The sequence below is a fragment of the Dioscorea cayenensis genome, chromosome 4 (assembly GCF_009730915.1).
Source record: "Dioscorea cayenensis subsp. rotundata cultivar TDr96_F1 chromosome 4, TDr96_F1_v2_PseudoChromosome.rev07_lg8_w22 25.fasta, whole genome shotgun sequence".
Lineage (NCBI taxonomy): Eukaryota > Viridiplantae > Streptophyta > Magnoliopsida > Dioscoreales > Dioscoreaceae > Dioscorea > Dioscorea cayenensis.
The window spans coordinates 1959485-1985902 of NC_052474.1; the positions used below are offsets into that span (position 1 = coordinate 1959485).

General features: G+C 37.4%; 8 protein-coding genes across 9 annotated transcripts; 3 read left to right on the plus strand and 5 right to left on the minus strand.

Annotated features, from left to right (window-relative positions):
• Positions 1-1408: 1408 nt before the first annotated feature.
• Positions 1409-6538, plus strand: LOC120258298 (cellulose synthase-like protein D2). Its single transcript, XM_039265661.1, has 5 exons — positions 1409-1694; positions 1823-1874; positions 2338-3157; positions 3438-4245; positions 4464-6538. Exons 3-5 carry the CDS (start codon positions 2355-2357, stop codon positions 6213-6215), a joined length of 3363 nt encoding a protein of 1120 aa, XP_039121595.1. The 5' UTR covers positions 1409-1694; positions 1823-1874; positions 2338-2354; the 3' UTR covers positions 6216-6538.
• A 99-nt stretch (positions 6539-6637) lies between these two features.
• On the minus strand, positions 6638-8864 carry LOC120258299 (pentatricopeptide repeat-containing protein At1g31920). The gene is made up of 2 exons (XM_039265662.1): positions 8678-8864; positions 6638-8581 (listed from the first exon to the last, which is right to left on the minus strand). Exon 2 carries the CDS (start codon positions 8571-8573, stop codon positions 6747-6749), a length of 1827 nt encoding a protein of 608 aa, XP_039121596.1. The 5' UTR covers positions 8574-8581; positions 8678-8864; the 3' UTR covers positions 6638-6746.
• Positions 8865-9697: 833 nt separating this feature from the next.
• On the minus strand, positions 9698-10897 carry LOC120259408. The gene is made up of 3 exons (XM_039267001.1): positions 10812-10897; positions 10080-10271; positions 9698-9945 (listed from the first exon to the last, which is right to left on the minus strand). The coding sequence occupies exons 1-3, from the start codon at positions 10872-10874 to the stop codon at positions 9850-9852; spliced, it is 351 nt and encodes a 116-aa protein (XP_039122935.1). The 5' UTR covers positions 10875-10897; the 3' UTR covers positions 9698-9849.
• A 3723-nt stretch (positions 10898-14620) lies between these two features.
• Positions 14621-15328, minus strand: LOC120258186. The gene has a single exon (XM_039265543.1). It carries the CDS (start codon positions 15326-15328, stop codon positions 14621-14623), a length of 708 nt encoding a protein of 235 aa, XP_039121477.1.
• Positions 15329-15543: 215 nt separating this feature from the next.
• On the plus strand, positions 15544-18280 carry LOC120258455 (pentatricopeptide repeat-containing protein At5g27110). Its single transcript, XM_039265872.1, has 2 exons — positions 15544-15716; positions 15961-18280. The coding sequence occupies exons 1-2, from the start codon at positions 15546-15548 to the stop codon at positions 17848-17850; spliced, it is 2061 nt and encodes a 686-aa protein (XP_039121806.1). The 5' UTR covers positions 15544-15545; the 3' UTR covers positions 17851-18280.
• Positions 18193-20050, plus strand: LOC120258456 (phosphoribulokinase, chloroplastic). The gene is made up of 5 exons (XM_039265873.1): positions 18193-18854; positions 18937-19021; positions 19094-19178; positions 19263-19507; positions 19584-20050. Exons 1-5 carry the CDS (start codon positions 18319-18321, stop codon positions 19833-19835), a joined length of 1203 nt encoding a protein of 400 aa, XP_039121807.1. The 5' UTR covers positions 18193-18318; the 3' UTR covers positions 19836-20050.
• Positions 20051-20397: 347 nt separating this feature from the next.
• Positions 20398-22303, minus strand: LOC120259502 (protein BASIC PENTACYSTEINE7). Its single transcript, XM_039267117.1, has 2 exons — positions 22033-22303; positions 20398-21519 (listed from the first exon to the last, which is right to left on the minus strand). The coding sequence occupies exon 2, from the start codon at positions 21415-21417 to the stop codon at positions 20593-20595; it is 825 nt and encodes a 274-aa protein (XP_039123051.1). The 5' UTR covers positions 21418-21519; positions 22033-22303; the 3' UTR covers positions 20398-20592.
• A 541-nt stretch (positions 22304-22844) lies between these two features.
• LOC120257992 (choline-phosphate cytidylyltransferase 2-like) lies at positions 22845-26297 on the minus strand. 2 transcript variants are annotated; one of them, XM_039265319.1, is made up of 8 exons: positions 26003-26297; positions 25076-25189; positions 24792-24887; positions 24001-24043; positions 23746-23901; positions 23578-23646; positions 23220-23330; positions 22845-23056 (listed from the first exon to the last, which is right to left on the minus strand). In XM_039265319.1, the coding sequence occupies exons 1-8, from the start codon at positions 26263-26265 to the stop codon at positions 22961-22963; spliced, it is 948 nt and encodes a 315-aa protein (XP_039121253.1). In that variant the 5' UTR covers positions 26266-26297; the 3' UTR covers positions 22845-22960. The 2 variants fall into 2 exon arrangements, with proteins under 2 accessions (XP_039121253.1, XP_039121254.1); XM_039265320.1 differs by having other exon boundaries at positions 23150-23330.
• Between the last annotated feature and the right edge of the window lie 121 nt (positions 26298-26418).

The following is a 26418-nucleotide window of genomic DNA, read 5'->3' on the forward strand; positions in this document are numbered from 1 at the left end:
AATATACTGGAAAGAAAGAATGGTTCAATGTAAACAAGTCATACAAACAATATTTTGTTGCAACCATTTTAAAGACCATTTCTTGTGTATGCATTAAAGATCTTTATATTGTTACATCTTGGCCTGCCTTTTCATTTCAAATCATATGAAATAATGAAAATGAAAACCATTGACATAGTCTTAATATTTTGTCACTTTCTCCTCACTAACTGCTTCATTTGATGTAACACAGCATAACATTCAACTAGATTATTATTTCAAGGAATAGTCTACTCCTGACTCCTGAGTTCTCTCATTTGGGACTGTCACGCGTTTGTATGTTTCCTGTTTTGTTGGGCTTGGTACTCAACTTGCAAAAATGGAAAACAAATAATAATAATAATAATAATAATAATAAAAGTAAAAGAAAGAAGCATGCAACTACTCGCTTGGAATAAGCAAAGCTCATGTACGTGACTTTTTTTGATGAGAACATTACGACAATGCTACTTATTTTTTTTCTTTTCATTTTTATTTTTTTATTTTTGAAAAAGACTTAAAAAGTATTTTCTATTAAGCTTTTTCTTTGACAAACTTTATCCATACTATAAAATCTTATTTATGATTGTTTAATTATTGATATTAAACATGAAACTAATCATAAATGTTAATCACACCTGAATTATCAGATTACTAAAATCCTCTGTAATCTCTAACTAATTTAATCCAATAATACCCGTTAATACTCACCCACCTAAACATATCTTTTAAGATTAACTAAAAATAAAAAATAAAAAACTGGACAATTAGTAAAAAGTGCATTCAACTTATGTTTACATTAATTCAATGTTTTCAACAAACACGTCACTTGGATGAAGCAATTGCCAATGGATGCTAAGAACAATGTATGCCCAATTCAATGTGCAAGCCATTTTTTAAACACCTTATTGAATCATAATTACATATATATCCCTAATATTATATATTATATTCATAAAAGAAAAACAGTAAAATTATATATCTATATATATATTTGTTTAAATTAAAAAATTCATTCACCTCTATCTAATAAAAAAAATCGAGAATTACTCTAAAATAAGGAAAATAATTAATTCAGGAAACTATTTAGCATGTCTAATTATTTAGAATTACTGTAAAATAGGGGAAAAAAGGGATCAAGAAATTATAAATTTATAATTATCTGTTTCTAAATAAACTAATCGAATCTAAACAAGATTACTTTTCTTTAATATAATCAGGTTTAATTTGGTTAAAACTCAGGGGTAATCTTGGAATAATAACCCGACCGTGTTCGTAGAACTTGGGGCGATCACCGCGGCTCTCAGCCGAGCAGAACCATTTCCTCGCCACGTGGCATTCTCGTTATATACACCCCCGCCATTCCTCCGTCCACGCCATCTCTTCTCCTTCTTCGTTCTCTCTTCCCTTCTTCTCTACTTCTCTGTGAACCCTAATTATGGCAATGGATTTGAATTTATGGAGTTAGAGATGGAGTGAGGAGGAGTTGAAGTGGAGAATGAGACATTGGATTCTTCTTGTGAATGAAAAAAAGTAGGGGTTTTAGAGGGTTTTGGAGGTTGGATCGTCTGAGGCTTTGTGGGACTTTAAGTTTTTCTTCTTCTCTGAGTATAGATTGGAAGAGTAGAGGAGAAAGCATTGGTGGCATTTGGTTCTGATTGAGAGCCTAGTAAAAGGTTGGTTTTTTTTTTTTTTTCTTTCTTTTTGTTTTGATTTGCTTTGGGGGTTTTCTTTGTTGTTTCTTTAGTTGTTTATTTGTTTATTTTTGAAAAGATGAGGTTTTTATGGATTATATTGTCTGCAGGGGCTTCTACTATTTGGATCCTTGTGGAATTCGAAGAATTTGAGAGTTTAAGGTTAGTTGTTTCTTTTTTTTTTCTCAGGAATGTGATGAGATTTTTCTGTTTATTTGGTTAGTTTTGAGGAAATGTGGTTTCTTAAATATTTTCATTGTTTGTTTCATTTCTGAATAATTTAGGATTTGTTTCAAGTGAGATTGAATATATGAAAAAGAAAAAAATAAAAATAAAAATGAAAAAGATGAGTTTATGGAGAGAGCTCATTGGTTTTGTCCAGCATCTTTGATTCAAAGTTGACTCGGTTTTGCTATTTTTCTAAGGAAAAAAAAGATACCTTTTTGTTTATGCTCACTATTTACATTGAAAATTCTGTTTTTTGGATTGTTTCCATATTGTTCTATAGTTATATTTGTAGACTTTTAATCCTTCTCTGCCACTTAGTTTTTCTTCCTCTCATAAAACTTCTATGTTTATGTTTTAAGGTAATTCCTTCTATAAGACTTAGTTGCATATGTTGTAGGATTTGAGGGTTAGATCATGGCCACAAACTGTGACTCTGATCCTCCTGGCAGCCCTCCGGGAAATCCCACAGTGCCCTTTAGCCATCACACTGTCTCAGGACAGTCATTCACCTATTCATGTGATGACCAACATAGTGAGAATGGCAATGTGGAATTCGCTAAGTACCTTGTCGATGCCCCCCCAACCCCTGACATCCAGCCTTTGGATAGAAACATTGGACTCATAGCAGAAAGACGGCATGCTTCTGAGAATCTCTTCATTGGTGGATTCAATTGTCTCACTCACGGACACCCCTTGGGTCGTAGGATTGACCCACCGATGACGAAGGAATCGCTCTGTGCCATCCATGGATGTGATGGTCAAGTCATGAGGGATGGGAGTGGGCAAGCAATCTTCCCTTGTGAGTGTTCCTTCAAAATATGTATTGATTGCTTCAAAGATGCTACTAAGATTGGTGAGGGGAACTGCCCTGGGTGCAAGGAGCCTTACAAGTCGACAAATTTGGATGAGGTTATGCGATTGTCTTTGCCTCTATCACCAGGTCCTGTTGCATCAAAGATGGAAAGGAGGCTATCAATCATGAGGTCAGGCAAGTTGTTAACAAGGAGCTTGACCCCGAATGGAGATTTTGATCACAATCGGTGGTTGTTTGAGACAAGGGGTACTTATGGATATGGGAATGCAATCTGGCCGCAGGAGAATGACCGTGATGGAAAGGATGGGGGTGCTAAGGGGCAGCCATCGGAGCTATCCAACAAGCAATGGAGGCCACTCTCGCGCAAAATCAAGATCCCTGCGGCCATTCTGAGTCCATATAGGTACACTAACAAGTGCTCTTCCTTTCTTGTTTGTAAACTATTTTATGCTGTTGCTACATTGTCTCTGAAAGTTATAGTTGGAATGTGGTGGAATGCGGTTTTACCTATTTGCTGATTTTCTAGTTTGTTAGTGTTAGAGAAAGAGAAATTGTGCTTCATTAGAAAGACAATGGGATGCTCATGATCATGTATTTATATATTGCATTGATCCTATTCAATTTTTTTTGTTATTTACTCTGTTTTGATGGCCTTGTACTGCTTGACACTTCCATTTCTACAGGCTTCTTGTTGTTCTTCGCATGGTTGTTCTAGGCCTGTTTCTTGCATGGCGGATTAAGCACAAGAATGAGGATGCCGTATGGCTCTGGGGGATGTCAGTTGTCTGTGAATTGTGGTTTGCATTTTCTTGGGTTCTTGATCAGCTTCCAAAGCTATGCCCTGTTAATCGTGAAACAGATCTTGATGTTCTCACTGAGAAGTTTGAGACATGCAGCCCTGATAACCCCCATGGAATATCTGATCTTCCAGGAGTTGATGTGTTTGTTTCCACAGCTGACCCAGAGAAGGAACCTCCGTTGGTCACAGCAAATACTATACTATCCATCCTTGCTGCGGACTATCCGGTCGAGAAGCTCTCTTGCTATGTTTCTGATGATGCGGGCGCTCTTCTGACATTTGAAGCCATGGCTGAAGCTGCAAGCTTTGCTGAAATCTGGGTCCCATTTTGCCGTAAACATGATATTGAACCTAGAAATCCAGAGAGCTATTTTAATTTGAGGGGGGATCCTTACAAAAACAAGGTGCGTTCTGATTTTGTGAAGGATAGGAGGAGGATGAAGAGGGAGTATGATGAGTTCAAGGTCCGGATCAATGGCTTGCCAGATTCCATCCGTCGGCGTTCAGATGCTTTGCATGCTCGCGAGGAGATGGATGCCGTGCGCAGTCAACGAGATAATGTAAATTTTGATATCATGGAACCTGTGAAGATACCCAAATCTACTAGGATGGCAGATATGACTCCTTGGCCTGGAACTTGGATAAATCCCTCCATTGATCATTATCGAGGTGACCACGCTGGGATAATACAGGTGAGTCGCTCTTCATACACAGTTCTTACTGCAATCCCACACATTGGACGTGGTTTGATAATCGCATAACCAAAATGGATATCCTACATTTATATGCTTGATTAGCAATGCTATTGTTAAAATCATGTGCAGTGAGCATTGTGCATGTTTTCTTACACTTAATCTGTAATACAAACCAAAAAAGTTATGAGATGAAATTAAGTTGCTCTTCTTTGCAGGTGATGCTAAAGCCTGCAGATGAAAACCCCTTGCAAAACAGGAATGTGAATCTTCCCCTTGATTTCACAAATGTGGACACCCGCCTTCCCCTACTTGTTTATGTCTCTCGTGAGAAACGCCCTGGCTATGATCACAACAAAAAGGCGGGAGCCATGAATGCCCTTGTTCGTGCATCGGCAGTCATGTCCAATGGTGCATTCATCCTTAACCTGGATTGTGATCACTACATCTACAACTCACTGGCAATTCGTGAGGGAATGTGCTTCATGATGGACCGTGGTGGGGATTGCATATCCTACGTACAGTTTCCTCAGCGTTTCGAAGGCATCGATCCTTCTGACCGCTATGCTAACCATAACACAGTCTTCTTTGATGGTAACATGCGAGCCCTTGATGGCCTTCAAGGTCCGGTCTATGTCGGAACTGGTTGCCTCTTCCGCCGCATTGCACTCTACGGTTTTGATCCTCCTCGAGTCAAGGAACATCAATCTGGTTGTTGCAGCTGCTGCTTCCCACGACTGCGCAAGAGTAAAGCAGCTGTTGCTTCTGATGAGACCCAAGCTCTGCGTATGGGAGACTTTGAGGAAGAGGAGATGAGCATTTCACAATTTCCGAAGAGGTTTGGAAACTCTAACATCTTTATCGACTCAATATCAAGAGCTGTGCAGGAAGGCCAGCCTCTTGCCGACCACCCTGTTGTGAAGAATGGTCGTCCACCTGGTGCTCTCATTGGCCCCCGTCAGCCCCTCGAGGCTAAAAATTTGGCAGACGCAATCAATGTGATCTCTTGCTGGTATGAAGATAAGACTGAATGGGGTGACCGTGTTGGTTGGATCTATGGGTCTGTAACTGAAGATGTCGTCACTGGTTACCGAATGCATAACCGAGGATGGCGGTCAGTTTACTATGTGACCAAGCGTGATGCTTTCCGAGGAACTGCTCCGATCAATCTCACTGACCGGCTTCATCAAGTACTTCGATGGGCAACAGGGTCAGTGGAAATCTTCTTCTCTCGCAACAATGCACTCTTGGCAGGCCCCAGGATGAAGCTATTGCAGAGAATTGCATATCTCAACGTCGGCATCTACCCGTTCACATCCATCTTCCTTATTGTCTACTGTTTCCTGCCAGCTCTTTCCCTCTTCTCAGGCCAGTTTATAGTGCAGAACCTCAATGTCACCTTCCTCACATACCTTCTTGTCATCGCCATCACTCTCTGCTTGTTGGCCGTGCTTGAGGTCAAGTGGTCTGGTATTGAGCTTGAAGAATGGTGGCGAAATGAACAATTCTGGCTCATTGGCGGTACCAGTGCTCATCTTGCTGCCGTACTCCAAGGATTGCTAAAGGTCGTTGCAGGAATTGATATCTCATTCACCCTCACATCAAAATCAGCTGGTGATGACATGGATGATGAGTTTGCTGATCTTTACCTTGTTAAATGGACATCACTGATGATTCCACCGATCACAATCATGATGGTGAACTTGATCGCCATTGCTGTTGGGATTAGTCGCACGATATACAGTACGGTGCCGCAATGGAGCAAGTTACTGGGTGGAGTGTTCTTCAGCTTCTGGGTGCTGGCCCATCTTTATCCCTTTGCAAAGGGGCTGATGGGTCGGAGGGGGCGGACGCCTACCATTGTGTTTGTGTGGTCCGGCCTCATTTCCATTACAATATCGCTGCTATGGATTTCAATCAATCCTCCAAATGCAAATTCGCAGATTGGCGGTTCATTCACTTTCCCTTGATCAACAGTATAGCTTCCTCTATTCAACCGAATTTTCTCAATGAATTTTTAAACCGACTAAACCAACTGGAGTTGCTCTCATATTTTTCACTTGGATTTTTACAGAGGAGTGACCTTTTTTTCGATGCGCTTCTATACATAGAGCTTTTTATTCAACAAGTTTCAGAATTTTCATATGGGAGAGGTTGTTTAGATCGGTTTTGTGGAATATATCTGCTTATTTGTAAATCAGTAGCAGGGTAGAAGGTTTCATGGTTCATCAGGATGATGTAATTTTTTTATTTAGCATTCATTCTGTTGGTTTATTTAATTTACCTTTTCAAGTTTGCAAAGTAGAAATACATAGTTTTATGTCGATCCATCTTCCTGGTGATAGTACTACATATATATATATATATATTTACACACGGAGGATTATTCACAGAAATCAAATTTGATAGACTAATTTGGATTGAAGATATTGATTATTGCACTCAATATTTACAGAGATTGACTGTGGAGATCATGGTATGTGTTTCTTCACTTGTTCGGTTCACCAGTAACCTCTGCATGAACATTGCCCTTGCTTGAAGTGGTGAAATCGTTGCCTATCTTTTACGCTGATTTCTCTATTGAATATTTGTGATATCAATGCAGTGTATTCATGGCATTCTCTGCTTATTTGAATATTACTAACTATTAGTATTTTACTACCATTGCCTGTGTTCAGGAGAGCGAAGGCAAGCGCTAGCTTGTGACTATTGGCACTGAGCATTTGTCGCTTCTCCTTGTCATCGACATTGGCCGGCACCTGAGACACATCTGGTGAGTATCCTTCAAACCTCAGCTGCCACTCCATCTGATACAACATCTCATACACTTCGTAGCTCTGCGGATGTGACCAGTCGTGTGACACAAAGGTATGCATCTTCCCCTTCACCTCCACTCTACTGATTCCCGGAACTTGTGACAATCCTCTGTTTGCTATATCTTTTCTGAGTTTTGCTGCATCTTCCCATCTTTTAGCTTGTGCATACATGTTTGATAAACTTATGCAGTCGCCAGTATTCTGTGAATTCAGCTCTAGTAGCTTTCTATGTGCAATTTCCGCCAATTCAAAGTTTCCGTGAACCTTGCAGGCACTCAGCAAGCATCGCCATGTCACTTCATCTGGCTCAACCTGCATCTCCTTGATGAGCTTGTGTGCCTCCTCCAGCTTCCCGGCACGCCCCATGAGGTCTACCATGCAATTGTAGTGCAAAAGTGTTGGTTTAATTCGATGCTCAAATCTCATCCGATCAAAGCACTGAAGGCCCTCTTTGAGCAGCCCTGCACGACTGCAAGCATTCAAAACACTGACATAAACTACCTCATTGGGCTCCAGGCCTTGTTTGAGCATTCTCGAGTATATTTGTAGAGCTCCCTCACCATCGCCATGCATTGCTAGTCCTGAGATCATGACGCTGTAAGTCCACACATTCTTTATTTTCATTCTTTCAAAGATATCTAACCCTTTCTCCAATCTTCCACAGTTACAATACATGTCAATCAAGGCGGTCTGCGAAGTCATATCTGGTTCACTGATGTTTCTCAGCAATGAGCAATGGATGCTTCTGCCAAGATCAAATGCGCCAGCATGTGAGCATGAAGTGAGTGCACTAACCATCGACGTTTCATCAGCTCTCCACCCTTCATTGTTCATCTTCATGAATAAATTCAGACACTCATTCCACTGGCCATTTCTGGCATGAGCTGCCAGCAATGCACTCCAAGAGGCAATAGTTTTATTAGTGCCTGCAAGATCAAAGACTTTGCTCGAATATTTCATCTCTCCGCACTTGCCATACATGCTGATAAGACTATTCTGGATATAGATATCAGTTCCGAGCCCGAACTTGATTGCTTGTCCATGGATTTGAGCTCCTTCTTTTTCGCCTAATATCTGAGCACAGGCCTTGAGCACAAATGGGTAAGTGAAATTATTCGGCAGTGTATCTCTCTCCAGCATCTCTTTATAGTATCGAACCGCAGCATCTGGGTCACAATCCTTAACATGACCTCTGATCATTGTGTTGAAATCATATGCACAGGGTTGATCAATTTCATCGAAAATCAAGCGAGCGTAATCCATGTCACCCCATTGCGACAAAGCGCAGACTGATAGGAGCTCACTGGCATGACGAGGAACTTGATCGAGTCCAAGCTTGAAGAAGTGAGCATGAACCTGCTTGAACTCTTCAATGGTTTTGATCTGGTTAAGAGAAGGGATACATGAAGCTTGTTGCTGTTCTCTTGGTCTCTGTTCTGGCCATTGAATTGGATTGTTTGAAGGTGTTATCAGGTATAAATTCTGGTGAACTGCTAAGCTTCCTACCATCATATCAAATGCTGTTCATTGAAATTAATAAAAGAAAAAAAAAAACTTAAATTGATGTTCATAAACAATAGAAAATCACAGAAAAAAGAAAAACACAATTGACTTACAGGAAAGTTTTGTGATTGCTTCATTGTAATGGATTGGGAAGATGAATGTTGTTGATCAGCTCCATTTCTGAAACTTGAAGAAGAAAAGGTTTGGTGTTGAATATTTGTTTATTTATTTATTTTATTTTATTTTTTTGAAAATTTAAAGGGACACATGTATATTGGGCATATGGTTTTAAATGTCATCCATGAATTGAATGAAAAGAGAAGACAGAGCAGAGCATTCATGAGATAATGTTTTGGTGAGGTCCCACATGAGAATCCATTGAGTTGTAGATATATGATCCTGAGCTGGAGACTTGTGATTGGTTGGAGAGATCACCAAACATGCTAAGACAGACACTAACTTGTGGCTTCTGGTTTGTGGCTACCAATTTTATATATAATATGTATGTATGTATGTATGTATGTATATATATATATGAAGTATCCAAATTTTATATTAAATTCTAAATTTATTAATCTTTATTTTCAGTCAATTTTGCCTTATTGTATGTATAATTTTTTTTTGGAGTGTATATTATGAGTAAAAATGTGAAGATAAAAAAATGAGTTTTTTTCAAGTACCAGAGGTTTGGGTTATAAACCACAAGAAAAGGGTTACAAACAAAACAGTCCACTAGAAGTGAAAATTGATATATATATATATAAAAAAAACAAAGAATAATAAGACATGCCCTTTAGGGACCACAGTATATAGAACCGCGAGCGTAACAACGAGCTATAATGTATTGTTCCATGGACCATGGGTAATGGTCAAAACATTTATCATCTTTATTATGTAGTTTTTTTTTATTTATTGAAATCAGTTATATATCTTGTTATTTTGAAATAAGATTTTATAATTTTTTTTATTAAAATTAATTCTTATTTAACAGCTAATGATAAAAAAAAGAATTTATATCAACAAAATAGTAAACACAATCATTTTATCCCAATAAAACAGGATAAAATAAAACAAAAAAGGACATGCGGAAATTATTATATTTAATGTTACATTGTTTTAATAAACACATCTCAATGCAATAATAAAAGTAGCCCAATGGAGTATAAAAGTATCATCATGATCCTTTTGTTATCTCCAAAATCACAAATTCATTTCTGATAAATCTTACAACTTTATCATTAAAAACAGATACAACAAATTAAACAGAACAATATATATAAATATTTCAAATATTTTCACCAACAACAGCTTCTTGTTGAGAATGTGAACCTTCTTCTTTTGCATTAACAGAAGAAAGCCTTTCCTTGAAAACTCTTCCATCCTGAAAAATAGAAACCCACATCTAAATATTTCCTCAATAAAAAATCTAAAAATAAATAAATCACACTAATAAGACAAAGAAAATTAACAATAAAAAAAGAGAAAGAGAAATAATATAAATTAAAAAGAGCAAACATTTAAGAGAGAAGTATCTAGCTGTGGACATTGAACTGGATGATCTTGTTCAAGAGGTTCCATTGGATGCTCCACTGGTTTAAATTCAAGACAAATCTCAATTCCATGAACAGCAGCAGCAGCAGCACAATCAACAACAGATTCTTCCACAACCTCTGCATTTCTTGGCAATGGTGATGTATCTGATGTTTCCTATCCAATCAAAAAACACAAAACCAAATTTTAGCCATTGTTAACAAAACTAACAACAACCCACTTTAAATCAAGAACATCAAACTGTCTGTCAGCATTGATCTCAATGTTCATAAATATAAACATATTTGGTCAGCATTCATGTTCATTGTATTCTGACAAAAATTTAATAGTTTGGTTGTCAGCTCAGCTGTCTAACACAGCAACCTCTTCTGGGCACAACATTGATCTTAATGTTTAGAAATTTATTCATGATGAGAAACATCAACACAAATAAAAAACAGAAGAAGATCAAGTGATGAGTTTTTTTTTCATCCAAGAAACAAGATATGAACATCAAAGAAAACATTAGAGAGTGTAGCTAATGTTTTACTGCAATCATGTGGTATTATCAAAACAATCAATTCATTTATCAGAACAAGTAATTCATGATGAAAAAGAAACTAAAAAAAACAAAAAACAAAAGAGAAGAGTACAAATTAAGGAAAAGAATTAATGAGCTAAATGAAAAGAGAAATATATATAAAGATGATTAATTACAATGGCACTCTGAGCTCTTCTGTGGCCTTTTCTACTCCCCAACCTTGAGAAAAATCCTACCATCTCTCCAAGCTCAGCAATGGTTGCTCTTCTCTTTCCTCAAAAAAATAACTGCATATATATAGAGCCAGAGACAGTTTGCTTCCCGCGTTATTGTATTATTAACTGAACCTTTTTTAACGGCTGTGATTTCCTTGAGATGCGTGACTTCTTGATCTGAATAAAAAAATAGAAGAGTTTTATTTTATTTTATTTTTTGGTAAGTGGTACTAATTTGAAGGTGATTTCTTGGATTGATTTGATTGATGAGAGAAACACAAAATTGATTGGTTGGACACATAATTGTAACTTGATTTAGACATAGCCAATATTAATATATATAGTTTTGTGAATTCCCAATGAACAATTTAAATGGGATATATATATATATATATGTATATATGTTAAAAAAATAAAAAAAATAATTGAATTAATGAAGTTTATGATTCATTATGACAAGCTACAATTGGTCCCTTTATTTTGCTGGAACCAACTCAGTTAGGCTAACATTTTGATTGTCTGATGGCAATGGATTGAGGGAATGGCAATTAATTCTCAAAAACTTTAAATAAATTAAATGCTCTTTTAATAAATTAAAAAAATAGAAATATAAAATTTTAATTATTAAAAAAAGTAAATAAATAAACTAATGAAAAGAAAAAGGCTGGCATGCTAATGAACCAACCTACAAGAAGGACCCATGTTAATGTGGAGCATTGCATGTTATGTTCCCTAATCTCTCAAACTTAAAGACACATGAAAAAGAGTCTTTGCTTTGGGCTTGAACCAGGATGCAACTTGGTCCCACTTGACCATATTTTATATTTTGATGTACTTTTTTGCTTTCAAATTAATTAGAGGGACACTTTGATATATTTAATAATGTTTTTATTTTGTACAAGTTATACATTATTATTAGATTATTATTAGTATGTCTGGTTCTATATTGAATTTAATAAATTTTTAATTTAATTCTCAACAATTCATGAGGAGGGATATCTGAACTAGGGCTGTAAACGAGCCGAGCCGAGCCGAGATCACTGGGGCTCGAGCTCTACCGAGTATACTATTCAGAGGCTCGAGCTCGGCTCGAGCTCGCTCGAGCTATTTTTTGTGCTCGAGCTCGACCGCTAAAAAGCTCAAGTAGCTCGAGCTCGACTGCGTTTAAGCTCGATTAGCACGTATACATAAGTATTTTTTGTAATTTTATATAGGGTTATATAATTATGTATTTTTTGTAATTTATATATAAATAATTTAATATTTTTATATATAAAAGCTCGCTTAGGGCTCATGAGTCTCACGAAATGAAGATTTTTGAGCTCGAGCTCGGCTCGTTAACATAAACGAGTAGCTCGATTTCTACTGCCGTGAAAAATCGAATCGACCGAAGATCGATCGGAAATCGATCTCGAGTAGACTCACGTAGAATTTTGCTACCATTTACACCCCTAATCTGAACCTTAGCTTATGCAAAATGTGAATATAAATGGGTTGAAATAGTAGCTCTTTGTTTGTATACATTCATGACGTGATTTGTCTGTTTTGTCATCTATTTAGTTTTATACATGTATAGATGAACATGAATTCAACTTATAATTGAAAATTTATTTCTTTTGCCATACAGCCGCGGAGCAAGCCATTCATTATATATATATATATATATATAGATGATTTAAGGCGTTTGTTTATTAATTCATTTTTAAGTTCATATATTTTTATTATTAATATAATGTCTATTACCTAGATATTTATATATTGATAAAATATCATTTTTTGTCTATTGGTATTGATCTTTTGGTTTCGTATGTAGAATATTCAAATACTTACTAAAAAATGAACTTGAATGTCAACTCACCTGAGATAAAGGTCATATGTGTGTCAATAAATGTATTTTTAACAACAAAAATACCATTTAACCACTTCAATTAAAATACATAAATTATACAATAAAAATAAGTAAATATTTCGCACATCTTCATTTTAAATTAACTTGAAATTAAATAATCTTTAATAAAAATAAAATTTAAGGCTGCCAAGTTTAGGGAATACAAGACTTTATTCTTGGTGCCCTTTTGAATTCCAAAAAATTCATCTTTATTAACAAGATAAAGATTGACAAGAGGACCTCTTACCTAAATATTCCCATTGGAATCTCATGTTTATTTATTTATTTTTCTTTTTCGTTATTGTTAATTGTCCCTTTTTAATTATGCTGCAAAATTAATAAGAAACACCAGTTCCACATTTTACTGTAAGTATAAATCACTCCAAGCAAACAAAACCCTTAATTTGGGGGAAAAATATTTAATATAATTATAAGAACATAATCACATTTGGATATATTTGGGGTTTATATATAAAATACATTTATGCACCCTTTAACTATAAATTTAAAAATAAATTAAAAAAATGAGTGTTTGGAATAACTTATCCGTGCTATATAAATAAAAAAATAAAATAAAAACTTGTCCTTATAATTATGTTCTTCCTTCCTGTGTTACTGTGTAGCTAGGCATGCTAACAAAGACAACAGATGCATGAGTGTAAGCATGTTTGCCAGAGTTTTTCAAGGTTGCTGAATTAAATGAATATATATGCATATATTCATTTAATTGAAAAATTACTCAAAAACTTTTTAATAACAAAAACACCAGTTCACCACAAGGACAAAATTAATTGAGATTAGTAATTTATATGATGAGTTAAACTCTAATTATAGTCACTAATATGTTCAACGTAAAAAAAAAAATCATTTTCAAAAAAGAGTATGGATTTTATCATCCTCTGTATTGTATATTTTTTTAATTAATTTTTATTTCTTTAAGAATTAGATTTTTTTAATTATGAAAAATAATAAATTAAGAAAAAAATTTGCTTGAAAAAAGGCTGAGAGATTGAATTTTTTGCTTGTGTATCATCCATGTATAAATAATGAATTTTCTAAATTTGGACAAAAGACAATTAGCGTCATCCTATAAAAAAAGTTGTTAAAAAAAAAAAATATTATAGTGCACTAATTGACTTATCAGCTCTCTACAAAATTTATTAACTTGATTAAACATTACATAAAATAATTAGAATTTTACCATATGCATACAGTACTATAACAATATTACTAACCTAAAAAAATTACTATAAATCTAATTATTTACCGTTCATGTATATATAATTCTAAATAAAGTTTATGCAGTTGAACACCTAAAATTATAAATAAATAAATAAATAAAAATCCAATTTTTAAAGGTTATTTTCTAATAACTAATTAACTATCAAACATATCATTATAATAAGATAACGAGGAGTCAAATATGTGACCTCATCTATCCGCCGGGCCTAAAAGGCCGTTACGGGGTATTTTTCTACGGGCATAGAAACTAAAAAACCAAAACACTATAACAATTAATAATTAACAATTAATCATGAAGACAGAAAATAACTTGACGGAATTAATAAATGAACATATTTCAATCACTGTATTTTCATTTAGATTTAATTTTCCAAATTTTAATTACTTTTTTTACGTAACTAATACTGCACATTAATAATTCAACTGTTCATGCAAACTACCACCGACGTAACCTCACATGGGACACGTCACCAATCCACTCCCTAATAATTAATTAACTTTTTTTTTCCTTTTTAAAACTAATAAATTATTAAAAACAACTGAACCAGAGTAAATAATAATAATAATAGTAATTAACTAGGAAAAACAAAATTTAATTTCTAAAAAAGGGAAAAAAGGGCGGAGAATTCTAAGGATACGGTCACACCTTGGTAGCTAGAACCGGCGGTTTCTGGAGCAACGCGGTGAGATAAACCTCGCCGTACCTTACACCGCCGCCGTCGGTCTTGTTCTCCACCGCCCATTTGATTGTCTTATAGCTCAGTCTTCCGATCATCGGAGTGTAGATGCCGGTGAGGTCGCCGGTGCGGCAGAAGAAGTGGTCCATCCACAGGAGGCCGCCGGGACGAAGCACACGGTCGGCGTCGAAGAGGAGAAACTCCAGAGATGGCGTCGGAATCCATCGGTTCACCGCCCGGCCGGCGCGGACGAGATCCAGTGAGCCGTCGTGGACTGGGAACCGCTGCTGCAGCGGCATGTGCAGTGGGACTAGACCTTGAGAGGCAACGGCCTCGCTGTATGGGTAGCCGAGGTTCATCGTGGTTGTTAGCACGGTGGCGTTGGCGAGTCGGCGGAGGAGGGAGGCTAGAGCACCGGAGCCGCCGCCAATGTCGAGGGCGAGGCGGATGGGGGAGGGGGAGAGGCGGAGGAGTTGGGGGACGGGGAGATCGAGGGCGGATCCGGCGGAGAGGAGGCGGGTGATGTCGGTTTTGGGTTCCGTTTGGGTTCTGACAAAATGGGAAGGTGAGAAGCAGCGGCGGCGAGGGAGAGGGTGGCAGCCGCGGAGAATGAGGGATTCGGCGAGGGAGAGGGAGTCAGGGGGGCAAGGACGGAAGGGGGTGTAGTTCATGTAGCGGCGGAGGAGCTCGGGATTGTCGGAGCAAGCGGAGGCGATGGGGGCGATGCGGGAGTAGAGGAGGAGGTCTTCTGGGGGCGGTGGAGGGGCAGCGGCGTCCGCAGAGGGCTTCGAATTGGAGCGAGTGAGTTGGGTGATGGTGGCGCGGATGGTGTGGAGTTGGTGGAGAAGGTGATCGGGGACTGGGGTGTGGTCGATGGTGGTCCGCGAGATGGCGCTAGGGTTCCGCGTGGTGGAGAGAAGGTGGTACAACGAGAGGATGTTGGTGGCCACCATGGCGAGCAGAAGGAGAAGGTTCAGCCCCATCCCGATCCCCATTCTTCTTGCTCCTTCTCCTTCTCCTTCTCCTTCTCCTTCTGAGAGGCAAACAAGCAAACACCTTGTGAGCACTCCTGCACTGGATCTGAGAGACTCTGAGAGTGACAAAGTGCTTTAACTGTTTGACTCTTGTCTTTATTTTTATTATTTATTTATTATTTAAGATATATTTATATCGATGCACAGAACCTGTTTGATGTTTTGTCTCAATGGATTCTCAGAGGCTGATGAGGCTTCTCAAGTCTTGCATTGCTAGCAAATCCATGATGCTTGTACTTCAATCTAAGGCTATCACTCTTGGTTTGCAGGATATTTCATTGTGGAATTGCTTTCTCTCTTGTTATACGAAGAATCGGTTTTATGGTGAAGCTCTTCATGTTTTTGATAGGCTTCGTGTCGTGGGAGAGCTTCGACCGGATATGTACACTTATCCGAGTGTTCTGAAGGTGTGTGCTGGGCTGGGGAATGCTGTTGCTGGTGAAAAGATCCATTGTAGTGTTGTGAAATCTGGATTCTTGGTTGATGTAGTTGTTTCTAGCGCTATAGTTTGTATGTATGCGAAATGCAAGTTGTTTGCATCGGCGGTACAGTTGTTTGATGAAATGCCGCACAGAGATGTTGCTTGTTGGAACACTGTGATTTCTTGTTACCATCAAGATGGGCAGGCTTTGAAGGCTTTGGAGGTGTTTGAGACTATGATGAATTATGGTTTTGAACCGGATTCTGTGACTTTTGCAATCATTTTCTCTGCTTGTGCTCGGGTTTTGGATTTGGAGAGAGGTCAGAGGATACATGAAGAGTTGATTAGGAAAGGAGTTGAGCTGGATGAGTTCGTTGGCTCAGCAATTGTGGATATGTATGGGAAATGTGGCTGCTTGGATAGAGCTAGAGAAGTTTTTGAGGCGATTCCGATGAAGAATGTAGTGTCTTGGAACACAATGATTGGCGGGTACTCGTTGAAAGGAGATACTCAGTCTTGTTTGCAGCTTTTCTCAAGGATGAACCGTGAAAGAATCAGACCCACTTCGACAACCATAAGCAATTTGCTGATAGCTTGCTCCAGGACGTCTGATTTACGGCACGGGAAGATCATTCATGGGTGTTTGATACGAAGCTGCATCAGTTTTGATGTGTTCATTGGCAGTACACTCATTGATCTCTACTTCAAATGTGCAAGTGTTCGGTACGCTGAATCTGTTTTTGCGATGATGCCGAGGGAGGATGTGGTTTCTTGGAATGTCATGATCTCTGGGTATGTGACGACGGGCTCTTACTTTAAAGCCCTCGATCTGTTCCAAGAGATGAGGATCAACAATGTGAGACCAGATGCTGTTACATTCACCAGTGCTTTATCAGCTTGCACTCAATTGTCTGCTCTTGAGCAGGGCAAGGAAATTCATCGACAGATAAAGGTCGATGATCTGGAATCTAATGAAATACTAATGACTACTCTTCTTGACATGTATGCAAAATGCGGTGGTGTTGAAGAAGCACAAATGGTTTTCGACAAGTTGCAAGTAAAGGACATTGTGTCATGGACATCTATGGTTGTGGCATACGGCTCGCACGGTCAAGCCTCTAAAGCTCTAAATCTTTTCCAAGACATGCTTAAGGAGCCGAGTATAAGACCAGATCGAATAATATTTCTTGCAGTGCTCTCTGCTTGCAACCACGGAGGATTGGTCGAGGAAGGTTGTCACTACTTTAAACAAATGACTGATGCATATGCTATCAAACCTGCCTTAGAACACTACTCATGCTTGATCGATCTTCTTGGTCGATCAGGAAGGTTAAAAGAAGCATTTGATATGTTTTCAAACATGCAAGACATAAAAGCCGATGCGGGTTTGTTAGGATCATTATTTGCAGCATGCAGTTTGCACAAGAACTTGGAATTAGGCGTAAAATTGGCGGAACAACTGATTGAGATAAATCCTGATGATCATTCAACTTATGTGGTTTTAGCAAACATGTATGCTTCATCAGGGAGATGGGACAAAGTTCGGAAAGTGAGAACAGAAATGAAAGAACGTGGATTAAGGAAAAATCCGGGATGTAGCTGGATCGAAATCGATAAGAAAATCCATCAATTCTTTGCTGAAGATGATTCACATCAACATACAGAGTTTATATATGATTGTTTGCAAAGTCTTTCAAAGCACATGAGGAAGAAAAGATCCAGTATGTCTTTGTCTTGAGTTTGTTACAAATAGTATCATAACTTTATGAATACATATTTTTGGTATATTTAACCTTGAATCATGGACCCTATCTTTTGATGTTGCAAGCCATGAAGCTCCTCATCTTTAAGGAACCATGCTTTTGTTGCCACCTGGCAAAGCCATATCTAGACCAATGCAATAACAACCAAGCTTCTCTCTGCATGGCTGCCCATCACAAATATACCTGATCAACAAGCAAACATCAAACCAAGAATAAAAATAAAATTTTTGAAAAAAAGAAACTCAAAAAATCACCCACCATACTCAAACACCCACAAGTCCTCACTCTTCCCATCTGCAAAGAAAATTCAACAACAATATTTAGTTTTTCACAAACTAAATTAAAAACACATCCTCACTCTCCTCCTCTTCTTCTTCTTCCTCCTCCTCCTTCCAACAAAAAAAAGAAAAAAGAGAAAAAAAAAGAAAAAAAGAGAAAAAGGAATGGCAATCTGTGCAGTGTACACAGCAACAAATCCAATATTTCAGACAACAAAACCAAACTTTGGATTTCACCAAAAACATGAAGTGATATTCTACACAAGGAAGGAGAGGAGCAGAAGATGGGAGAAGAGAAAGTTATCATGCTCAGCTGAAGCAAAGACAGTGGTGATTGGGCTTGCAGCAGACTCAGGCTGTGGGAAGAGCACCTTCATGAGAAGACTCACAAGTGTTTTTGGAGGTGCAGCAGAGCCACCCAAAGGAGGAAACCCAGACTCCAACACTCTCATCAGTGACACCACCACTGTGATTTGTCTTGATGATTACCATTCACTGGATAGGACTGGGAGGAAGGAGAAGGGAGTCACTGCACTTGACCCCAGAGCCAATAACTTTGATCTTATGTATGAACAAGTCAAGGCTATCAAGGATGGAATTGCAGTTGACAAGCCTATTTACAACCATGTTACTGGTCTTCTTGATCCTCCTGAGCTCATTCAACCTCCCAAGATCCTTGTCATTGAAGGCCTCCATCCTATGTAATTAACTTTCTCACTTAAATTTTCTATTCTTTTCTTTTAAGATGAATTATAAGATTGTGTTAACTTTTTTGTTTTTCAGGTATGATTCTAGAGTTAGAGATCTCCTTGACTTCAGCATCTACTTGGATATCAGTAATGAAGTCAAGTTTGCTTGGAAAATTCAGGTAATTTGTATGATTCTGGTGGCTTTTGCATGAGACTATAAATCATCTTCATTTGTTATTCTTTTCATGCAGAGAGATATGGCAGAACGTGGACATAGTCTTGAGAGCATCAAAGCCAGCATTGAAGCTAGAAAACCAGACTTCGATGCTTACATTGGTACTGGTCTTATTCTTGTTCTTGTTTTTGTTTGTTTGTCAAATTGTTTTGATTCATTTTGACATGCAAAGTGTTGTTATTCAGACCCACAGAAACAGTATGCAGATGCTGTGATTGAAGTTCTACCAACAGAGCTCATTCCTGATGACAATGAAGGGAAAGTGCTGAGAGTGAAGCTGGTGATGAAAGAAGGTGTGAAGTACTTCAGTCCAGTTTATCTTTTTGATGAAGGCTCAACAATTTCATGGATTCCATGTGGAAGAAAGCTCACCTGCTCTTACCCTGGCATCAAGTTTGCTTATGGTCCTGACAGTTACTACAGCCATGAGGTTGGTTAACTGATCAATTCAATTACCAAAACAATTCATTGCTTTTCTGCAACTGATGATGGTTTCTGATCGGCAGGTATCAGTGTTGGAAATGGACGGGCAGTTCGACAGATTAGATGAGCTCATCTACGTCGAAAGCCACTTGAGCAACATCTCGACCAAGTTTTATGGTGAGGTGACACAGCAGATGCTGAAACACGCCGACTTCCCGGGGAGTAACAATGGTACAGGTCTATTCCAGACCATAATTGGATTGAAAATCAGGGATCTTTATGAGCAACTTGTTGCCGAGAAGGCAGCAGCTCCAGTTGAGGCTGCTAAAGTTTGATGATTTTAGAGTCACATAGTTTGTATCCAAAATTTTCTTTCTTCTATTTCGGCTTTGTTTTCAATTTATATTCTCCGAAAGAGTGGGAGCACCACTTTATGTATTTCATGTAGTTCACTTTGTTGGGACTTGGAAGTATAAGATGATGATGATGGGAAAAAAAAAAACATTGTAGCAATTCCCATCAGATAAACATACTATGAAATTTTCAGTTACCTTTTCTTGTCATGACTGTTGTTACTGGCACCTTAATTTCATATCTAGATGTATGGAAATTCATAAATCAGCAAGATATGACCACAAGATCCTCAAATTGCATTCACAGGTTTGGGGAATTTCTCCATTTCAAAGACATATACAACATTGCAAAGAGAAGAGCACATCACAAAGTGGACAGATGTTTCTGATCAGTGACAAGAGAATATGAATAATTTATCTGTTTTTCAGAGTTGAACACACAGAAACCACATGCACTGCAAGTTGATACAAGTAGAATAGCTTATCATTAAGACGAAAATGACATTTAGCATTGAAACATACAATATCTTATAACAGACATTGATGAGCAGCAGAATAATAAACTTAGATGGCAAAGATAAAGTTGGAACGGTTAGATAACTGTCAATTACATCATTACATGATATAGTCTTAAGTAGATAGTCATTCAATTAACACAGAAGCTCAGCAGATAATCTTAGAATTATTTCTAACACAAGGAGAGCATTTATATAGATGTGGTGGTGCTAAGTCTCCATTGCTACCTGATTGTGACGAACTTATTAGTGCCATGCCTCGCCCAGTGAATCTTCAGATCGACCGCAAAAGAAAAGTCATGGCCTTCAGCAGCTAGTTTTTGTAGAAGTTTCCCGTATGCACCGATGCTCATTTTTCTACCAGCAAGGCGTGCACCAGGCCTTGAGGAGCTCATTGGAAGCGGATATTCAGATATATTTGTAGTACAGCATGATGATTGCCAGCCACCAGCTCCCCATCTGTAGCATTGCCGAGGCACACCGGTGCATGAACACACTGGCACAGGTATGGTTGAAAGATCTAACATAGCTCCATCCACAATCTCATTTTGATTCTTCTTCTCTCGCTTCCCAACGGAGACCGGTTTGTCTTTCTTCTTTCTAGGCACAGAAGGCGGCTTCTTCGGTTCTTTTGGTCTCAATGCCTTTGATGCAATACGATTCGCACTCTTACCGGAAGCTTGCTGCTTCCTGACCTTCGCTGGCTTCATCGCAAGTTCATCACCGTGCAATGTGTTCTCCGGTGCTTCAGGCATGCGAACCATTTCTGATCCTACTTGAGTTGACGGTATCGGTGTCAAATTTTTCTTATGAGACAGAAAATTCCTCTGAGGATTCCAAGAGAAGTCCATTGCAGATACTTCAGAGTTAGACTCATCGATCATTGTATTTCTATCAGGATACGTGTTCATTTTCAGAAAGGTTGGTTGATCCGCCGAGGCATTGTCGGCAATCGAAACACCAGAATTAGACTTTATCAGTGAGCTAGTGTGTCCAGTGTGATCTAAAAATTCCCAATTCCTCATACCCACTCTGCTCTTCCCATCCATCTCAAACAATTTCCTTCTGAATTTTTCGATCTTTCCCGAATCAATCCATGAAAGTAATGACACTTACATGCTATATAAAAATACTTTCAGCGATGCTTCTACCTGAATCCATAGTCAGTAAAGCAATGAACACAGTAAACTGAAAGAAATTCTTCAAAGACTCAAATCCAACATCACAGCATCAAATCAAGAATTACATGAAGAAAAGCATGATGTGCAGCATAATAACTCAAGAATACAATGAAAAATTGCAGCTTTAATTAAAAGAAATAAAAACCCTAATCACAGATAGAAGAAAGAAATTCCACACACTAAAATCCATCATGCATAGATTTAATCTAAAAATCATCCAAAAGATACAAAAATTGCATCTTGATTAAACTTTTAAGCTCAAAACACAATAAGGACTACAAAATACAAGCATAAATCCTGGAAAAATTGAAATTCCTCACACTGAGCAACCACAGAAACATAAACCTTAATCCACAAATCACCAAAAATTCAGACTTTCATCACATACCACAAGAACAAACAGCATAAATAAAAGACAACTAGACTACAGAACAAGAACTTAAAAAAGCATAAAAAAAAAGAGAGAGAGAAAGAGAGAATTACAGGATTAAGACTTGAGAGAAGAAGATGTTCTTCCCTTTTGCTCCAGTGAATCCAAACTTGACAAACACACACACTCATACATACACAGAACTACATGATTTTGGTCACTTTCCTAAAGATCTGCCAAGAATAACTCCTCCACTATAAATTTTTTTATTTTTTTTTATTTTTTGGGGGAATTTGTAGTTGAGAAGTAGATCAAGAATAAAGTGGGTAGGTTCCTCTTTCCTTTCTCTTTTATGTTTTCTGGGAACAACACTGCACTGCACTGCACCAATGGCATGAACAAAGTCCTGTTTTTGTTTGATGGGACGTTTCCTTCACTCTTTTTTTCCCCACTTTATTTATTATTTTATATTATTTTATTTTCTTTATTTGGGCTCTGTCCTCTTGTCCCTCTAGATAAAAATATCCGCCAAATAATAATTAGTATTTGATGTATTGATTAATCCGTCTCATGGATTCTCACCCAAAGGAGTTTAATAAATCATCAAATATTATATAACTACTACTATATTTAAAACCATTTAATCCTCCATCGCTAAAACAAAGTTCATTGATGCTTTGAGATTTGGGTTTGGGTGTGATCAAATATCCTAGCAATGATTTGATTTAAAGCAAAAAAATATATATAAAAATAGACAATTCATCAGAGAACCAAGGTATTCATCCAAGAGAATATTCAATCAATATAAATATATATATATATATAATATATAATAAAAAATAAGGTATTATTGACAAAAAGAAAAAGAAGAAAAATTCAAGGAAAACCAATGTGTTTTGGCATTACAAACATCTCATATTAGCTGTTTTTTTTTTTTTCCTCCCACTGGAGATGGATCCTTGAGGGATGAAAGTAATTTCTAGGTAATGTGACATAATTGCAGAGTTTCTTGATGCAAAATTGGTATCAGTGAATCTCATCTCATGATACTACCGGTTCCTGATGAAGATTCGCAGCCAACTCCTTTGGTTGTTGCCTCTTCAATCTCTCCTGAATTCGATCTTTAATGGCAGTTTCCTGTCGACAAAAACAAATTGAACTTGGATGATTAAAAGATTGTGCAAGAACAGTGATGTGTGATATAAGTAAAAGCTTGCAGACACTTATCACCATGTTGTGCTGATGGTCTAAAAACTCTATTTGCGTAATACGATCTGATAGACTCTTCTAAAATTCTCACCATAATGTGACAACCTTCTTCAAATTTCTCAAGAAAACCTGCAACCCAACGATCTGCGTTCTCCACCCACTCGCTGTGATGCATTCCTGCTGTCCTTGCTACGGTATGCAACTGTAAACACCAGGATGAACAGTTATTTACTCTAACAAAATCATTGATTTCAATCTATTAAGCAACTGAGAAGGATAGCGCGATGTTTTTCATGGTAAATAGGTACATGGTATGTGATACATTGGAGTTGGATGTCATTGACTCGCAAGAGAAGGAATGAATCGAATTTTCTTGTAAGCAACAAAGGTTTAGATTAAAAAAAAAAGTTTTATCTTTAATGATTATAAATCACAACTTTCTTGCCTACCTTTTCTTGTTGCTCCTTTACTTTTTCGCGCAATTTAGTTATGCCCATATTCACCCTCAATTGTTGCTCCTGGTATTGACAGGATAAGAAAGATCGGTCTCAGAACTCCATAAGTAAACACCAAGATATTACTGGTGAAGTGTAGACTATTAGTTCATACTTTCATACCTTGACATAGCTCACCCCGAGGTCCTTTCTTGAATATCCACGGGCTAAATTTCGCATGACATACTTATTGTAATCCTTCAAAATCCTCATTATTATATCTGATGTAGAAATACCATCTGTGCGTTTTGTTTCCTTGAATTTTCCTATTGCTTTAACCTAGGTTCAAAGATAATCTGTCAGTAGGCAGGCTTTAAAAAACCTTTACTTTTCTTGAATAAAACAGCATCTTATTTCAGTGACAAAATTATCACTCACAAATTCATAGACATCATTCCCAGCCCCACTTGTATCTGCGTATCTACAGTGTTTAAACAATATGAGTAAAACGGGTACAAAAATGAGTTGGATAAGAAACAAAAGAACTGCAACTGGCCCTCAAGCACAAGCTTTGGACTGTTTGCATAAAGTGAAACTTGGCAAATGAAATTTTTCCACAAAGAATCAATATAAAGGAGCAACACAGTGGAATTAAGTCTCCATCCAAATCAAAAGAATCATTATGAAGGAACAGCATAGTAGAATTAATTCTCCATCCAAATCAAAAGAATCATTATGAAGGAAAAGCAGAGAAGAAGTAAGTCTCTATCCAAAACAATTGAAGGGACAGCATAGCAGAAATATGTTCCATCCAAATCTAAACCATTAATAAATCAGATCCGAGCTATCAACTTGGCCACAGAACTGATAAAACAGTTAACAGACAGAAGGATTATATATACTGCTGATGACAATCAACAAATAATTTTCATCAGTGGTTACATCAGCATCAATTGACACAGGAAATAACAGTCCAGGGCACTAGAGATATCCCTCGTGATGAGACTCAGGGTACCTTTTAACTTTTTTAGGATGAACAGCATGGCCTACATAAAGTGGTATAAGAACCCTTTATTTATAAAAGAAAAGGATGCTTGTCAAATAATCTTTTCTATTTCCAGACAGATGTCTTCCTGATGTTTTAAGTCCTTTATCTATAAAGACAATATTGATGCTTAAAAACGAGATAATGTCAACTCTAAGAAATGTATGTTAAGATAAAAACTTACGGAAGGGCATCGTGAGCCACATAGTCAATCTTGTGTTTGTTGATGAACTCCTGTGTGATAACCCATGGAGCATCAGGGATAACCTCATCAACCCACCTTTCACAGAGAAGTACAAAAATAATTTAGTAAATTTTTGACAATAAACAAACCATTCTAATCAGCTAAGGATTGAATCTTCTCAGTTCTCACACAAATATATATAAAGTTAAAACTGCAAAAATTAGATCATCCTCATGAAATTAGCTCATAGATGCTCATGCAAACAAGAGGAAATATATAATTACTTGCAATGACGAAGTGACTCATAACGCTCAGATTCTGTCATGACTGTTTTTCCCTTGTACATATGGGTGATCTCGTCATTGCAACAACCAACAAGTAAATACGTGTTGGGGAACCTGAAAGAATACAAGATCTTGGTTAGTCCCAGAATACCATCTCAATATGTACATACAGCATAATGATTATAAGAGCTCACAACAATTATAGCAGACATAAAGTTTTCCAAATTCAACCACAACAACTAGTTCCCTGATAAAAGGGTTTTTTGCAATATAAACAATGGAAATTGATTGTTTAACAATTAACATATCTTTTTCCTTAATTATTGGCACCACTGCTTTATCTTTTTCATAAGTATACTACTTTGTTGTTAATGCCCATGACGACAAAAAAATTAAAGATTAAATGACTAATGTAACTCATATAAAAGCAACATAAAGTCTACCAGTCAAACTAAATTCAGAAAACCAGCCATCCTGCTGAATATAAGCAACAAAATTTTCTTTTTGAACTATGGCGCAGCTTAAACTTGGTCTAATATTTTGGAACCAAAATGGCATCTAAGGGCGTATATGACTACTGAAAAGTCAAGGGATGATTGACAAATTGTCAATCTGGCAATAACCCTAAACAAAAATAGAAATGTTCACCTTCGTACACACAAATTTAAGATAAAAAAAAAGCAAATAAAAAGAACCACACAATGACAAAGAAATTTCTACATTCAGAAGCATATGATGATCTTATCATACAAAATCACAACCCAGGAATCAAAATGCCTCCTTTTTTCTCCAATATTGATAAATATTTTCTTCAAACTCACAATGAAAACATCGAACATTCATATTAACCAAACAAGGAAAAGATCATACAGTTCATAAATTCGCAAACACGAATCGCATAAACAAGAAAATAGCACAAAATCTCACAGTTTCTTAGCTTGCTCAAGAGCTCTCGCATGGCCAAAGTGGAAGAGATCATAGATCCCATCAGCATAAACCCTAACAGGGCGTTCATTCTCCCCCTCCACATCATCAATCACCTCCGGCGCGGAATCATGCCAAGTGGTGGGAGTTTCCGGCTGATCCCCGTCCTCCATAGTCAATCCCAACCGCGGCAGCGCCGGTGCCATGAGCTCCTCCTTCTCCTCCTCCGGCGCTTGCCGATCGATTGATGGGAAGCAGGGACGCATGCCGATCTATTATAGAGCTCTCGATTCAGCACGCGTTTTGAGAGCTAAATTTAGTAATCTTTTTTTATTTATAGATATAGAGAGAGGGAAAACGAGGGAGTTTATTTATTATTTATTTTTAATAAATAATAATGGCTTTGATTTTCAATTTAT